The sequence below is a fragment of the Muntiacus reevesi genome, chromosome 8 (assembly GCF_963930625.1).
Source record: "Muntiacus reevesi chromosome 8, mMunRee1.1, whole genome shotgun sequence".
Classification (NCBI taxonomy): domain Eukaryota; kingdom Metazoa; phylum Chordata; class Mammalia; order Artiodactyla; family Cervidae; genus Muntiacus; species Muntiacus reevesi.
In genome coordinates, this window is record NC_089256.1 from 60,269,585 (window position 1) to 60,286,826 (window position 17,242).

At 36.1% G+C, this 17,242-nt stretch overlaps 1 protein-coding gene and 1 non-coding gene across 7 annotated transcripts in view; both read right to left on the bottom strand.

Moving 5' to 3' along the window:
- The window catches only part of VPS8 (VPS8 subunit of CORVET complex), a 315,494-nt gene that overhangs the window by 193,168 nt on the left and 105,084 nt on the right, over positions 1 to 17,242 (bottom strand). For all 6 annotated transcript variants that reach the window (XM_065943535.1, XM_065943540.1, XM_065943534.1 and 3 more), the window contains exons 21-22: positions 8,130 to 8,176; positions 1,960 to 2,182 (exon numbers count right to left, since the gene is read on the bottom strand). In XM_065943535.1, coding sequence (XP_065799607.1) covers positions 1,960 to 2,182; positions 8,130 to 8,176 — 270 coding nt within the window. The remainder of the gene's footprint in view (positions 1 to 1,959; positions 2,183 to 8,129; positions 8,177 to 17,242) is intronic.
- Positions 5,319 to 5,391, bottom strand: TRNAG-CCC (transfer RNA glycine (anticodon CCC)). Its single transcript has one exon. It is a non-coding gene; the product is annotated as a tRNA-Gly (tRNA).

Consider the following 17,242-nt stretch of genomic DNA (forward strand, 5'->3'; position numbering starts at 1 on the left):
CAAGGGCTTCCCCTGTGGCTCAATGGTAAAGAATCAGACTGCAATGCAGGAGACACAGGAGACTCGGGTTCAATTCCTGGGTCAGAAAGATCCCCTGAAGGAGGGCATGGCAACCCACTTTAGTATTCTTGCCTGGAGAATCCTATGGACAGAGGAGGCTTGTGGGCTACAGTCCATAGGGTCATAAAGAGTCAGACATGACTGAGTGACTAAGTATGTTAATACCCAAGGCATACCTTTTTTTTTGCTTTTTTGCATCAGTTGTTGCTTTTACCCATAACAATCTTCTCCTCCAAGATCTTTGCATTACTGATTCCTCTTGCAATTCAGATTCCAGAATCAATCAGACTCAATGCTACTTTATCAAGAAAGTTTTCTATAACAATCTAAGATAATCTCTCATTCTCTCTTTGCCTATTGCCTGTTTCACTTTTAACAGAACATTTGTTTTGGATATTTTGGTTTGTTTACTTGTTTGTCTCTTACTGTCAAACCTTTTTCTTTTTTTTTTGCTAATGTAAGCCTTATGAGAGGACAAGCCTACTGGGTTCATGAAAGCATACTTAGAGCCTGTCACTCAATAAATTCTTCTTGAATTAATGAATAAATGCTGTTGAAGGAATTTGGGAAATGCCATTTGATATAGTGGACATGGAGGTCATTACAGACTCTAGTGAAAGCAAAGTTGAAGAATTATTAGGATGTGAATGAAATGGAAGAGGCAATCTAGAAAATACTTTCAAAATGTGGGAAAGAAAGGAGAGAAAGAGCAGGGGAAGGAAGGAATCCAGCTGCAAGGGGGAAATGAGATGTGGCGGTAAGGCAAGAGGAAGAAGTAGAAGATTTGATACAGAGAGAAAGGAATCTGAGGGGGAGATTGTTTAAATTGCTTTTTTAACATGAAAAAGAGTAGATATACTAACCCAGTGTTGGAGAAAAAGCTAAAAATGTTGGAAGGAGAAGAAAATTAGAAATTTCTCTTATATCAGTGACAGGTAAATAAAGCTAGAATGATAACATGCTCTCAAATCAATGGACCTAATGTCAGATGTGAAGATTATGCCAACTTACCCATGTGACAGAAAGGCATATACAGAAGAGGAACTGGTTTTTGCAAACTCACAGGCATTCATACAGAGCTTCCAGGAAGAAAACAAGAATCATTTTTCAAACCCTTCATTTCCATGTGATTTTGCACATTAAAAAAAAAAAAGAAAACCTATTGGTCCTTCTAACTTTGTAAGTCACTCATATTTTAGATCATAGGGCTCAGCCCCTTGGTATCTTTGTGCCTTCGCTCATAACTGGACTAATGTGAAACTGAAGAGTTAAATGAAGAGTTAGTGAAGTGTCTTAGGTCAGATACATATTTGCTCCTTAATTAAGGACTTAATACTTGTTCTGGAGACCTCAGATATACTGGAAGCATTTTATCAAACAACAGGTTGGCTAATCAAGCTAAAATGTCTGAAAATTTGCTTTTTATACTATGCTCTGTATTTCAAAACAATGTATGAAAGTTATCAACTCTGGACATACAAACTAACTTTTCAAAAAAATGGCTTCATACTCTCAAAAGTAAAAATATTCTATTATTCACGTGAAAGTACTTATAGTTGAAATTCATTTGCAGGATGAAAACTGCAGTAGTGAACAAACTGATGAAGGAGGATCAGCCAATAATTATTTATTGAACAACTACCAAATATAAACTCTACGTGAAGAGGCCTGGGGGATATCAAAGAAACCAAAGGCTTGCAGGGTTTTCTAATCTAGCTCCCAATAAAGAACACTTCAAAGAAATATACTGATAAATACAAGTTTATGAGACCTCTTATTACCAAAAAGTGCTCAAAAATAATTCGGGTTGATAGAGTGAGGCCTAATAAAATCAGATAAATATAATCAATAAAGGAATGATGTCTATTCCATAATTTAGTAGACTGCCTATAAACTCACCTGCTGAATATCTAGGCTGGTGATATCCATATGTACAATGAGGGCTTCCACATTTTCCATTAACTTTTTATCTTGGAAATGAACAATCAAGTCTTTCATTACCTGGGGTGTGATCCCCACCAATTTATCACTTAAAATATACGGTTCAAGGCACTCCAGAAACACTCCTTTGGCCACTGAATTCTCACTTAATTTGTCATACACCTGGCTAAATAAAAGATCCCTGTAACAGAATGGGGAAAAATACTTTTAGGAACATTCCAACCATCCATTAAATTCAGTCTTCTAAGTATATCTCATCTTTCTATTTCTACTTCCAAGGTTTATTAAAAATAGTAACAATATTTGCATAGAGCTTTATGTTTAGAAAAATCTCATATTATATATACTATCCTAATTAATTTGCCCAATACTTTTTACAGATAAAAAGTGCTGAGTAAGTTAAATTATTTGCTGGAAGTCAGTTAGCTAACAAGGGGATAGAGTCGGAATTTGAATCAGTCTTCTGGCCTCAACTCTGCTGAATCCCTTATGACACACTGCTTCTTAAAGACAATACCAATATGAGAGCAGGTAGTATGGAGACTATGGTGAAGTAGAAAAAAATTAAATGGACTATTCACAATTTATCCTTTCCTCTTTCCTGGTATCTAAATCTTCCCATCTGATCTGCATGGGTAATTTGCTTCTTTATCTAGTTCTTGCCCCTTGCTTCCCAAAGGGTTTAGGTAGTGATAATTGAGGGAAAGGAAAAAGAAAATGCTCAATATTTGAAAAACATGGCTGAAAACTTTTATTGCAGAAACAAAAAAAAGGATAATTAAACAAATGCTGCCACACTCAATAACTATTTATTTTGCCGTTCTTCTGCAAAGAATAACTTTATTATTTTAAGATTTTTTTTATGTAGACCATTTTTAAAGTCTTTATTGAATTTATTACAATATTGCTTCTGTTTTTTATTTTTATTTATTTATTACTGGATTTTTGGCCAAGAGGCATGTGTGATCTCAGCTCCTTGATCAGGAACTGAACATGCATCCCCTGCACTGGGATATGAAGTCTTAGCCACTGAACCACCAAGGAAATCCCCAGAAATAATGTTAGAGTTATATTCATCATAGATACAATCTGAATTTTCTTTCCATGCAATTATATGATAAGCATTGTGCTAAGTTTCTAGTCACTCTTTAAAATTATCATTTTGTCTAACTTATGTGTCAATATTCCAAAGTATCAGAATTTATTTAGCTATTCCTGTAGGATAACACTACTATTTCACTATAATGAGTAAGGCCACAATGAATATCTCCTTATGTAGTCTTTCCATTTGGGGTACTTATTAATAATTCCTTAGTCATTCTACTTTTAGAAATGTATTTAAAGTCAAAAGATACCAAAAAAAAAAAAAAGTGTCATTTAAGTGCTAGGAAAACTGGACAGCTAAGTGTAAAAGAATGAAATCTGAACACTTCCTAACACCATACACAAAAATAAACTCAAAATGGATTAAAAACTTAAAAGTAAGGCCAGAAACTATAAAGCTCTTAGAGGAAAACATAGGCAGTACACACTTTGACCTATATCACAGCAAGATTCTCTCTGACCCACCTCCTAGATTAATGGAAATAAAAACCAAAACAAACAAATGGGACCTAAGAAAACCTAAAAGCTTTTGCACAGCAAAGGAAACTATAAACAAGGTGAAAAGACAACCCTCAGAATGGGAAAAAATAATTGCAAATGAAGCAACTGATAAAGAGTTAATCTCCAAAATATATAAGTAGCTCATATAGCTCAGTATCAGAAAAACAAACAACCCAATCAAATTAAGGGCAGAAGACCTATAAACAGGCATTTATCCAAAGAAGACATAAAGATGGCCAATAAACACATGAAAAGATGCTCAATATTGCTCATTATTAAAGATACGCAAACCAAAACTACAATGAGGTATCATCTTACACCAGTCAGAATGGCAATCATCAAAAAATTTACAAATAAATGCTGGAGAGGATGTGGAGAAAAGGGAACCCTCCTGCACTGTTGATGGAAATATAAACTGATACAGTCATTATGGAAAACAGTATGAAGATTCCTTTAGAAACTAAGAATAAATCTATCATATGATCCAGCAGTGCCACTACTGGGCACATACCCTAAGAAAACCACAATTCAAAAAGACACATAAACCCCAAAGATCACTGCAGCAACATCTTCAATAGCCAGGACATGGAAGCAACCTAAATGTCCATCAACAGATGAATGGATAATAAAGTTGTGGTACATTTATACAATGGAATATTACTCAGCCATAAAAAAGAATGAATTTGAGTCAGCTGGAGAGAGATGGATGAACCTAGAGTTTCTTATATAGAGTGAAGTGAGTCAGAAAGAGAAAAACAAGTATTGTATATTAACACACACACACATATATATGGCATCTAGAAAAATAATACATTGATGAACCTAGTAAAGAACAGACCTGTGGACACGAGAAGGTGAGGGAAGGTGAGAGTGGGGCAAATTGAGAAAACAGCACTGACATACATAGACTATCATGTGTAAAATAGATAGTGAGAAGCTGCTAAATAATACACGGAGTCCAGCCTGGTGCTCTGTGGTGACACAGAGAGGTGGGATGGGGGAGGGGAGGGAAGGGAGGAGAGGGATGTTTTATATATATATATAACTATGGTTGATTCATGTTGTTGTATAGGAGACACCAACACAAAATTGTAAAGCAATGTTTCACCAATTAAAAAGTAAATAAAATTTTAAAAAACTAAATTATCTCCAAAAAGCATCACAGCACCAATTCACATAGCCATCAGCAATGTACAATTTCAACAGCTTCAATGGACAATTGTCTTTTTCCCCCCATATAATTTAATTATAAACACTATCACTGTTTTCAGTTCTCTGATGACTGGCAATCCGTGTTTCCATTCATACAGTGTACTTACTTATATAAATTCACTGATTCTTTAATTCTCTCTTTTTTAAATACAATAACTGTGCTAATTCTATTTACCTGTTAGGATTGATTATTTATTATTTACTAAATTTGCTAATCTTTACATATGTGCCTCACGTCAGCTGTGAAAAGTGGTAGATGGTTCATCCACAGATGTGGTCTTTTATGACAAGTTCTACAAAAAGGATGGAGTAGATTCTGAAAGTAATGGGATGGGGACTGGCCTCACCTGAAGTCCTGGAAGGGGACAAATGATAAGTGGACTGGCTACAACTGCACCAAACCCCACATTGCTTTCTTTTTTTAAGTCTTTTATTTTATTGATTTATTTTTATTATTTATTTTGCTGTGCTAGGTCTTAGTTGCAGCATGTGAGATTTAGCTCCTCAACCAGGGATCGAACCTGGGCCCCCTGCACTGGGAGTGCAGAGTCTTAGCCACTGGACCATCAGGGAAGTCCCAATAGTCTTTTATCTTATTTTTAATGGAAGATAATTACTTTACAATATTGTGATGGTTTCTGCCACATATCAACATGAATCAACAGTAGGTATACATGTGTCCTCTCCCTCTTAAACCTCCCTCCCCAGCCCACCCCTCTGGGTTGCCACAGAGCACCGGCTTTGGGGTCCCTGTATCACACAGCAAATTCTCACTAGCCATATACTTTCCATACGTAAGCACGCTTCAGTGCTGCTCTCTCAAATCATCCCACCTTCTCTCTCCCCTACTGTGTCCAAAAGTCTGCTCTCTATGTCTGCATCTCCATTGCTGCCCTGTAGGTATGTTAATCAGTACCATCTTTCTAGATTTCATATATATGCATTAATATACGATATTTGTCTTTCTCACTTACTTCACTTTGTATAATAGGCTCTAGGTTTGCTTCATGCTGCTTTTCAATAAACAGTATTTGCAATATCAGGTGGGGGATGTGTATATATCCATTAATTTTTTTCTTATAGCCACAAGTGTAATTTTTGCAACATTTTCCCCTTTGCTTTACATTTATTGGAGTATTTTTCATGTTAGTTTCATTTTAAATCAATAGTCCATTACATTTTTGTGATTACCAACTACTAGCCAAGTAAAATAAACTGAGATTAATGAAGCTTTACTATAAGAAAGATAAAATAAGAGTAACAAAGTGACTCTAATGAATTTAAGGAAAATGTCATATTTGCTACCCCGTGCACTCTGTAATGTGTTGTTAAAAACAACATGCTAGGAAAGATAATTATATATTTTAGCTCAGCACAAAAAGTCTGGAGGAGGAGAATTAGAGAGCTAAAAATTCAGTAACCAGAGCATAAAAGTTGACAAATAAGGCACTCATGTGACAAAATGCAGCATGCAGTGCTGGTAAGATTAATGGCAAAACTATGTTTCTTTCTTAACCAGTAAGAGGCTATAATAAGGAAGCAAGAAAAATATAACTCAGCAACTCCTATCTGCATCTCTAACTTCAAATAAAAATAAAACAAAATTCTAAGACATATTCTCATCATCCTGGGAGAATATTTATTAGAGCATCAGAGAGAGAGAGAGAAAGAAAAGTACATACACAAAAAGTTTTTGGCTCTTGTGTTTCTCTGTACATAGGCATTACTCTTCAGGGTGCAGACTTTGTTTTCTGGAAGGGCTTATTTCAAAACAGATGTTTATTATACTTCAAACTTAGCTCCCAGAGTGTAACAGAAAAAATCCATTCTGAATAACAGAGGGCCATCAAAAAGGTCTTCTACATAACTTTTAATACTCATATTAAAGATTCTATTTGGAGTTTATCATTCATAACTTCAACTTGACAGAGAAAATGACCAAATTCACTTTCTGAACTATCAATTTAACAATTAAAAAATGTGAAGAACTCAGCTTTGATGATGCGATAATTACAAATTCAGAGACTATCTGAAGGGAGCAAGAGCATCAATCCTAACACTGGCCAGTGTGCACTAAATATATAAACAGAACCAAACAACACCCCACTAGATATAAGAGAAATGTTTTCCATGGGTCTTTAAAAGAAGACAATATAATGTAAATGGAAATACAATGTTTAAAGTAAAACAATGTTCTCAACAATATCCCAACCGTGAATACAATATACCTGATTGGATAATTACATATAATGTTATAGCTAAAACACTGGAATGAATGAGCCCTAAGTAAACAGAAGCTAGAGCCCTTTGTGACTTAACTGAAGGTCTGACACAGCAAATGACTGTCTTCCTGATAACCTTCACTGAAACTTTCTAAGTATGATCCAACTGTATATGATTCAGGCAAACTGAATAGACATCAATTCAGGAGTCAAGTCAGTGTTGCACAGGGTTTGGGGAGTATTTGCACTGGATCCTCAGAGCTGTCCTCCACTACTGAAGAAGTGGTACAACCTGGTAGTTAAGAGCAAAAAGCCAGGAGCTAGACCACCTGCATCAGAACCCTACCTTTGCTCCTCAAAAGAAGTAGGAGCAAACTTTGGCAAGTTACTTAATCACATACGGCTTCTGGAACTTCATATGTAAAATGAAGATAATAATGATACCTATCTCACTATTATAAAAGTTAAATAACTTGTTATAAAAGGTAGATAAATGGAAAGTACTTAGAACAAAACCTGGAATATAGAATGCTAACTATTACTATAAATCTGAAGAATTATGAAATAGCACAGGCTGGTTAACTTACACAGTTACTATTTAAATAAACAGAATCTAATTAAGAGTTTATTTACACTGATTTCTTTTAAACAAAGAGGATCCAAAAAACAACATTATGGAAACACAATAAATCTTGCCTTTTTTGAATGGTATGAAATATTGTGTTTTAGTGAAGATTCATAAAAAAAGCACATATATATATATGTATGCTCTCTCTATATATATAGAGATATATATATATAGTGCATGAATCATACACTTTTAAGATCTTTAAGTAGTATTGTTCTTTTGCTATGTTCTTCATCTCCACTATTCTGCCACATAAATTTACGGATGATATACCCACAGCATCTATATTGGACAAGTTAATTTTATTAGGTAAATGGACTGAAAATTTTTAAAGAATTAAATTTCTGTAAATTCATTGTTTTAAAAAACCATTCAGTCAAATTCATAGCAGTATATTATAATATAAGCAAGAGGCAAATAGGATTCAAAACAATTGAATCTGACAGGCAATGTATACTCACTTTCGCTGTAGCAGAAGGCAGTAATCAACTATGACAGGTACCATATCCTGCAGAGAAACAATAAAGAAAGCATCAGAACCACATCTCTGTCCAGTGGCCCCCTGGATAGACACAACACATAATAAAAGTAGTCTGTTTCAAGTACTGTTAAACTGTTGGGAGAATATAACTTGGCACTATACTTTCGGTAAGCAATTTGGCATTCTGTGTCAAAAGCCTTAAAAATGTGAAAACACTTTTACCCAGTAATTCTATCAGGAAATATATCCTAAAAACATTTAAGAAGAAAAAAAATTAAAGTATTAAGATATTCTCTACAGTTGTATAATAAAAGAAAGGGGAGAAGGAGGCAGAGGGGAGGGAGACATTGAAATTAAATATACAACATGGGAAAACAGTTAAGTAAATTTGCTATTTAAATAAAATATTATGTAGATATTACAAGTTAATAAAGAGCTTATAACATTATAACAACCTTGACAATGTGTAATTATCTCACAATTTTGTAAAGAAAATCTGCAAGGAAAGAAATAGATCAAATTAATAATACAATAGTTAGTTGGTCCCACTGGTGTCTCGGGTGATTAAAGTTGTCCATATTTTGCCACAATCCTCCAAAACCAGCTATTTTAAGGTTGCTTTAATTTCTCAGTTTCAAAATATTTTGATTTTTTAAAATTCATCATGCATAAATTCATACCAAGTAAATGGCAACCCATAATTTTGGCCTTTTTAAAGAGAAACCGTGTGAGGAAGGAGCAGTAGCTTATTATGACTAGAACTTGTCAAGTACCCAAGCATTAACATTTCAGCAGTGCTCTTTCATTTTCTGTTAGCTAAGGAGCAATGGTTTCCTTTAAACATCCTGGAAGACCTAGATTATGTGCAGAAGAATATCCCATCAGAAGAGAGGAGACACTATGTGAAGAAGAGAATACCACAATATACTGCTTAACAATCCTTTGACAAAAAGAACAAAACCTGAAGAATCCTTATTACCTGAGAGAGAAGTAAGCGAAAGAAGGACCTATGATTCTGAAAGGCTATTCTTGCGCCATCCATCCTGCTTCCTTTAGTTATCAATATTCCTCATGACTACATTAGAATCTTATTTAGGTTCTTCAAAAACAGAAACTAAAACCATAGATTTGAAATGTGTTAGAGCTGTATTAAGTCTAAACCCTGAGTGAGAATACAGAGTGAGATGAATAATCTCCAGGAGAAAAAAAAAAAAAAAAAAAACCTTCTTAGAAACATTGGGGAAATTTAATACACACTCTTTAAAATACATAGTTGAACTCCCCCTGCCCCAAAATAGGGGCAATACCCAGGGTTTAAAATTGAAAAGGGAACTGCAAACAAAAACAATAAGCCCTGAGCTGTCACTCAGACTGTCTTATAAATTTGTTATTCATGTAAGAGCTTGGGTTTTAACGTCAGAAACAAGCTGAGGCCTTTATTCTTGCAACATAAAGAAGTGAAACAAAGACCCTCCTAAAACCAGGATTCTTTTTTTTTTTTTTTTTTTTTTAACCAGGATTCTTAAAAGATATCTCCTTAGTAAAAGGAAATTAGGGGGAAAATTAAAAAACTGCCTATAGGCACAGGAAGATCACAAGAAACGTTGTCTGTCTCTGCCTGGATGCCTAGACTCAGTGGGGATAAATGTGTACTCTCTGAGAATTTATAACCAAGATCCTGCCTATAGGTGGATATAGAACTTGAATTTACATTGTCTCCTTAGTAATGGGAATAATCAAGCCAAGGAAGCATCACTACGAACAAAGCTAGTAGAGGTGATGGAATTCCAGTTGAGCTATTTCAAATCCTCAAAGATGATGCTGTGAAAGTGCTGCACTCAATATGCCAGCAAAGTTGGAAAACTCAGCAGTGGCCACGGCACTGGAAAAGGTCAGTTTTCATTCCAATCCCAAAGAAAGGCAATGCCAAAGAATGATCAAGGAACTGCACAATTGCACTCATCTCACACGCTAGTAAAGTAATGCTCAAAATTCTCCAAGCCAGGCTTCAGCAATACATGGCCCCTGAATTTCCAGATGTTCAGGCTGGTTTTACAAAAGGTAGAGGAACCAGAGATCAAACTGCCAACATTCTCTGGATCATCAAAAAAGCAAGAGAGTTCCAGAAAAACATCTATTTCTGCTTTATTGACTATGCCAAAGCCTTTGACTGTGTGGATCACAATAAACTGTGGAAAATTCTGAAAGAGATGGGAATACCAGACCACCTGACCTGCCTCCTGAGAAATCTGTATGCAGGTCAGGAAGCAACAGTTAGAACTGGACATGAAACAACAGACTGGTTCCAAACAGGAAAAGGAGTACATCAAGGCTGTATATTGTCACCCTACTTATTTAACTTATATGCAGAGTACATCATGAGAAACACTGGGCTGGAAGAAGCACAAGCTGGAATCAAGATTGCCAGGAGAAATATCAATAACCTCAGATATGCAGATGACACCACCCTTATGGCAGAAAGTGATGAAAGTGAAAAAGAGTAAAAAAGTTGGCTTAAAGCTCAACATTCAGAAAACTAAGATCATGGCATCCAGTCCCATCACTTCATGGCAAATAGATGGAGAAACAGTGGAAACAGTGACAGACTTTATTTTGGGGGACTTCAAAAATCACTGCAGATGGTGACTGCAGCCATGAAATTAAAAGACGCTTACTCCTTGGAAGGAAAGTTATGACCAACCTAGACAGCACATTGAGAAGGCAATGACACCCCACTCTGGTACTCTTGCCTGGAAAATCCCATGGACAGAGGAGCCTGGTAGGCTGTAGTCCATGGGGTCACTAAGAGTTGGACACGACTGAGCTACTTCATCACTTTCACTTTTCACTTTCATGCATTGGAGAAGGAAATGGCAACCCACTCCAGTGTTCTTGCTTGGAGAATCCCAGGGACAGGGGAGCCTGGTGGGCTGCCGTCTATGGGGTCACACAGAGTCGGACACGACTGAAGTGACATAGCAGCAGCAGCAGCAGACAGCATATTAAAAAGCAGAGACATTACTTTGCCAACAAAGGTCCATCTAATCAAGGCTATGGTTTTTCCAGTGGTCATGTATGGATGTGAGAGTTGGACTATAAAGAAAGCTGAGCGCAGAAGAACTGATGCTTTTGAACTGTGGTGTTGGAGAAGACTCTTCAGAATCCCCTGGACTGCAAGGAGATCCGACCAGTCCATCCTAAAGGAGATCAGTCCTGGGTGTTCATTGGAAGGACTGATGTTGAAGCTGAAATTCCAATACTTGGCCACCTGATGTGAAGAGCTGACTCATTTGAAAAGACTTGATGCTGGGAAAGATTGAGGGCAGGAGGAGAAGGAGACAAGAGGATGAGATGGTTGGATGGCATCACCGACTCGATGGACATGAGTTTGGGTGGACGGGAGTCGGCGATGGACAGGGAGGCCTTTCATGCTGCGGTTCATGAGGTCACAAAGAGTCGGACATAACTGAGCAACTGAACTGAACTGAATTAACAAATGAAAAAAATCATTATCAAACAGTGAATCAAGTATATCTGACAAAATTCAGCATCCATTCATGAAAAACAACTCTTAGAAAACCAGAGAGGGAAATTTCCATGACTTAATAAAGAGTACCTGCAACAAATATGCAACTAACATTACACTTAATGGTGAAAAATCAAATGTTACAACTCTGACTGGGAACAAGGCAAGAATGTCAGCTTTCACCACGCTTATTTAACAAGGGAAGAAGTTCCAGCCCTAGAAATACTGCCCTGGAAGTTCCAGCCATCGGCAGGGGCAGTGTTGGGGGTAGCAGGGGAGAAGGCACAGATTAGGAAGAAAAAAATAAAACTGTTCCTGTATGTGGATAACATGGTTATCTACATAGCAAATCCCAAGGAATCTACACAAAACTTCCTAGAACAAAGAAGTGAGTCCAGCAAGATTGCGGGATATAAGACAAACACAAAAACCAACTATATGCTATTAGTGAACATATGGCCACCAAAATAAAAACCTCAATCCCATCTACAATTGCAAAAGAAACGAAGGGAGAAGGGGAGGGAAGACAGGTAGGAAAACTGACTAGGTGTAAATCTAATACATCATGTATAGTAATTATACTGGAAGACACAACATGGTAAAGATGTCAATTCTGCCCAAATTGATACATAGGTATAATATATTGATAATTTCTATCAAAATCCTCACAAGATTTTTTGTACAGACAAGAATATTCTATAATGTATACAGAAAAGAAATTAGAAGAGCTGAAATAATTTTGATATGAAAAATAAAGTGGAAGAATCACTTTATCTAATTTCAAGACTTACTATAATAGCTATAGTAACCAAGACTGTGGCATTGGCAGAAGTACAGACACATAGATCAATGAAACACAAAGGAGAACTGAGAAATAGACCCACACAAGCACACCCAACTCATTTTTCACAAAGTTGCTAAAGCAATTCAGTAGGGGAAAGGTAGCTTTTTCAACAAATTGTGCCAGAGCACTTGGACATTTATAGGCCAAAAAATAAAAATAAACCTACAATCTAAGTTATGTAAAATTTAACTCAAAATATCACAGATTTAATTACAAACATGAAACTATAAAACTTACAAAAACACACACACAGGAAAAAATCTTCAGGATCCTAGGTTAGGCAAAGAGTTCTTAGACCTGATGCCAAAGCATAAAAGGAAAAAGAAACTGGACTTCATCAAAATTTAAAACTTTTGCTCTGCAAAAGGCCCTGCTAAAAAGAGTAAAAAGAAAAGTTACTTACTGAAAGAATCACCTATTTGACAAAAAACTACAATGTAGAATACATTTTTAAAAAATCTGAAATTATCAAAACTCAACAGTAAAATGGAAATCTAATTAGAACATAGGCAAAACACATGAACAAAATTTGACAGAAGTTAAACCACAGTGAGATATCACTACACAGCTATCAGAATAGCAAAAATAAAACTGAGAGTGACTTCACCAAATACTGGTGAGGACATGGACAAACCGAATCATTCATATATTGTTGTTGAAAATATAAAATGGTACAACCACTCTGGAAAACAATTTGGTAGTTTCTTAAAAAAAATTAAACATGCGGCTATTATATGATCCAGCAATTGCACTCTTGAACATTTCTCTCAGAGAAATGAAGAAAGCTTATACAAACTTATATACAAAAGTTTATACTGGCTTTATTTTTAATAGCCCCAAGCTGGAAACAATGAAGATGTCCTTCAGTGAGTGAATGTTTAATCATACTGTGGTATATCCATCCATACTATGATGGATAGTATGGATATGGATACTAGATGGATAGTCAAACTACTGACAGATACAACCACCTAGATGAATCCCCGAAGAATTAAGTTGAATTCAAAAAGGTCAATCCCCAAAGGTTACATACTAAAAATTCATTTACCTAGCATTCTTGAAATGACAAAATGGTAGAAATGGAGAACAATTAATGGTTGCCAAGGGTTAAGAAAGGGGTCTGGGGTGGACAGAAGAGAAGTAGTCATGGCTACAGGGGGGCATAATGAGGGATGCAAGTGGTGGTGATGATGTTTTTTGGTATCTTTACTGTACGGGTTCAATATCCCAGCTAAGTACTTGTACTATAGTTTTGCAAAATGTTCCCACTGGGAAAAACTGAGTTAAGAGTACAATGAATCTGTTTACATTACTTTTTGCAACTAAATGTGAATCTACAATGATCCTAGAGCTTCCCAGGTAGTGCTAGTGGTAAAGAACCTCCCTGCCAATTCAGGAGACATTAAGAGATGAGGGTTCGATCCCTGGGTCAAGAAGATTCCCTGGAGGCGGGCATGGCAACCCAGTCTGGTATTCTTGCTTAGAGAATCCCATGGACAGAGAAGCCTTGCAAGCTACAGTGCACAGGGTCACACAGAGTCGGACACAACTGAAGTGACTTAGCATGCATGCACAATGATCCAAACATTTAAAATTTAATTAAAAGAACATTGCTAATTATTACAGAAATGCAAATCAAAACTATAATGAGATATCACCTTACTCCAGCCAGAATGGCTATCATCAAAAAATCCATGAACAATAAATGCTGGAGAGGGTGTGGAGAGAAGGGAACTCTCCTAAACTGTTGGTGAGAATGTAAATAGGTACAGCTACTATGGAGAATAGTATGAAGTTCCTTAAAAAACTAAAAACAGAAACTCCCATATGAACCTGCAATCCCACTCCTGGGCATATATCTGGAGAAAAACATGATCCAAAATGATACATGCACCCCAGTGTTCACTGCAGCACTGTTTACAATAGCCTAGACATGGAAGCAACTTAAGCATACATCAATAGATAAATGGCTTTAGAAGATGTGGTTTATATATATAATGGAATACTACTCAGCCATAAAAAAGAATGAAATAATGCCATTTGCAGCAACATGAATGGATATAGAGATTGTTATACTGAGTGAAGTTAGACAGAGAAGGAGAAACATGACATCCTTTATATGTGGAGTTTAAAAAGAAGTGATACAAATGAACTTGCACAACAGAAAGCGACTCAAAAACTTAGAAAATGAACTTATGGTTACCAGAGAGAAGGATGAGAGGAAGAGATAGTTAGGGAGTCTGGGGTGGACATGTACACACTGTATTTAAAACGCTTAACCAACAAGGACCTACTCTATAGCACGTGGAACTCTGCTAGAGAAAGCCCACTTGCAACAATGAAGACAAAGCACAGCCAAAAATAAACAGACAGATGTATATAATTTAAAAAGAAAAAAAAAGACCAGTTCCTCTACTGAAGCAAAACCCTCAGTCCATCCAGCCAGACCTGTCTGCACATGCCTCACTATGGGATATTAGGAGATCAAGGACCCACATGTAAACTCCAAGTCCTCCTGCCTGTGCTGTGGGCTGCTTGCTTATCTGATTGTCTTGCAACACGGACACTGTGAGCAACATATGCTTTAAGCAGGAGATTCCTCAGTCTCAAAAGCATACAAGGCCATCCCTGAGAAACAGCTGAACATTTGGTCTCCAGAATTTTTAAAAACTAAACATTTTTCTAATCTCTTCCTCAATACACAGCCATATACGTGATCAAGTGACCAAAGAAGACTGTTTCTCTTGTTAGATATCTGTGTATATTTAAGATTAATTTTAAAAGACAACATGGATATGTGACTTACATGCTGAGCTGAGAGAAGACCTAAATTTAAGCATGTCAATTGTCTAAGTGACTGAATGGATCATTTTATTGCATTGTGACTGTCTTACCATCTGCTGACTGAAGATATAATCTCTAGCTTTCCCTATTTCATGGGGATGATGTGAAAAGAAATGAGATAGTAGATGCAGATTCCTTTGCAATATAACTAGAGCAATGTAATTCTCATAATTTATATTCTAAAAATCAATCAGGCAATAAAAATGCATTGTTTGATAATGATTCAAAATCTTAATTAAAGTCTAGAATATATATGTACACCAAACAGATACACATACCTAAACACACACACACGCCACATCTCAGATAGATAGATCGACAGATCAATCCATCTCTGCAGGCGCTCAGAATTAAGCAGCTGGTATTCCAGTATTAGTACACAAACACCGTGAACAGCTATATATAAATAGCTCTCTGTATGCGTAAGTGTGTATATGTATTTTTCCTTCTTTTTTCTTTTCAGATATCATTATAACAAAAAAAATCTGACTCCCTAGAACCAACATTTTTAAACAAGCCTCAGAGATAAAGCAGTGTGCTGGACACCAGTACTGTTTTTCCTTCTTCAAGTCATTTCAGGGAAGCATGCGTTAGACAAGGAAAGCTCTACTGCTTCATCCTACATTCAGCTTTTAGTCCCTGTCCATTCTTTGGCATGAACTCTTAATACAAAAATAAATGCCAATGGCTGCAATAACAAAGGTTTTGAATGTTCTTTTTGACATGGAAATGTAAAATGAAACTGGAAAGGGAGCCTGGTAATGATTACTGTTAAGGTTTCACTTAAAAGATATTTTAAAATTATATAACTTTTCAAATCTTTTTAAGGTTGATTCATATTTTTTAAATGCTTTGGGTTTATTTATTTAACCTCTATTCCGTAACATGAACAAACAAAGATAAATGTAGCAAGATAAAATAACCAAAAATACATGAAAATGCTTACACAGTTCACTTGGCAGCTTTAGAGTTGGAGAACACTGTTAGCAGAGAACTCAGATATCAGAAAAGCCAAAGGGACAGACTGTTTCCGGAGTTGTTAACTATGTTGAATACTACTGAGGACCAGTAAGATGAGGAATAAAAGGACCCAAGATCATTCAAATATGATTACCATGATTACCCTAAAATGAATTCATTTGCATTTTCACTTTTGTATATATTTTAGTATCTTCCTAAAACCACATTATTACTTAGGTCTTCTTTATTTCAAAGTGACCTAGCTGACAACATACTGGTCTGAAATTTTCAAAGAATAAACTGCAAGGTGTATAGAATAGGGTCAAGGTTCCCAAGTCAAAGAGGCTGGGTGCCTATTGTGATTTGATTTACTGTATGATACTACACAAGTTATTCAACCTCCCTCTGCGTCTGTTTACACTTGAAAGCATCTGCAAAATGGGGATAAATAATAATATCTAATCCTCAAGTGTGTTATCAAGATTAAATGAGATGCCTGCCAGGCACAGAGCATACAGTAATACTAGTCATGACCATGGACATCTGTGCTGCAAATGCTAAGTTTTAATCTCAGTTCAAACTTCCCAGAGTTAGATTGAAGACAGTTACGTTTAAAATGTGTTTCTTAAGGCAGACACAGTATACAAGATAAATTCACGTATTTTTAAAAGTTCCTTCAACAAATACTTATCAAAATCAAGGGCACTAAACCAGATGCTGGGAATAGAGGGGTGAAAAGATTAAAAAATGGCCTCTGAACCCATGCAAGTCCTTAGCCTTACAAAGTCTAGCTGGGGAAGACTGACACTGAATGAGTGACTTAAGTGACAATTTTTACAAAGAAATGAATCTGACAATTTGGAAGTCAGAGGAAGTGATGTTTAAGTTGGCACCTGAAAATACATAGAAGCTTAAAAAA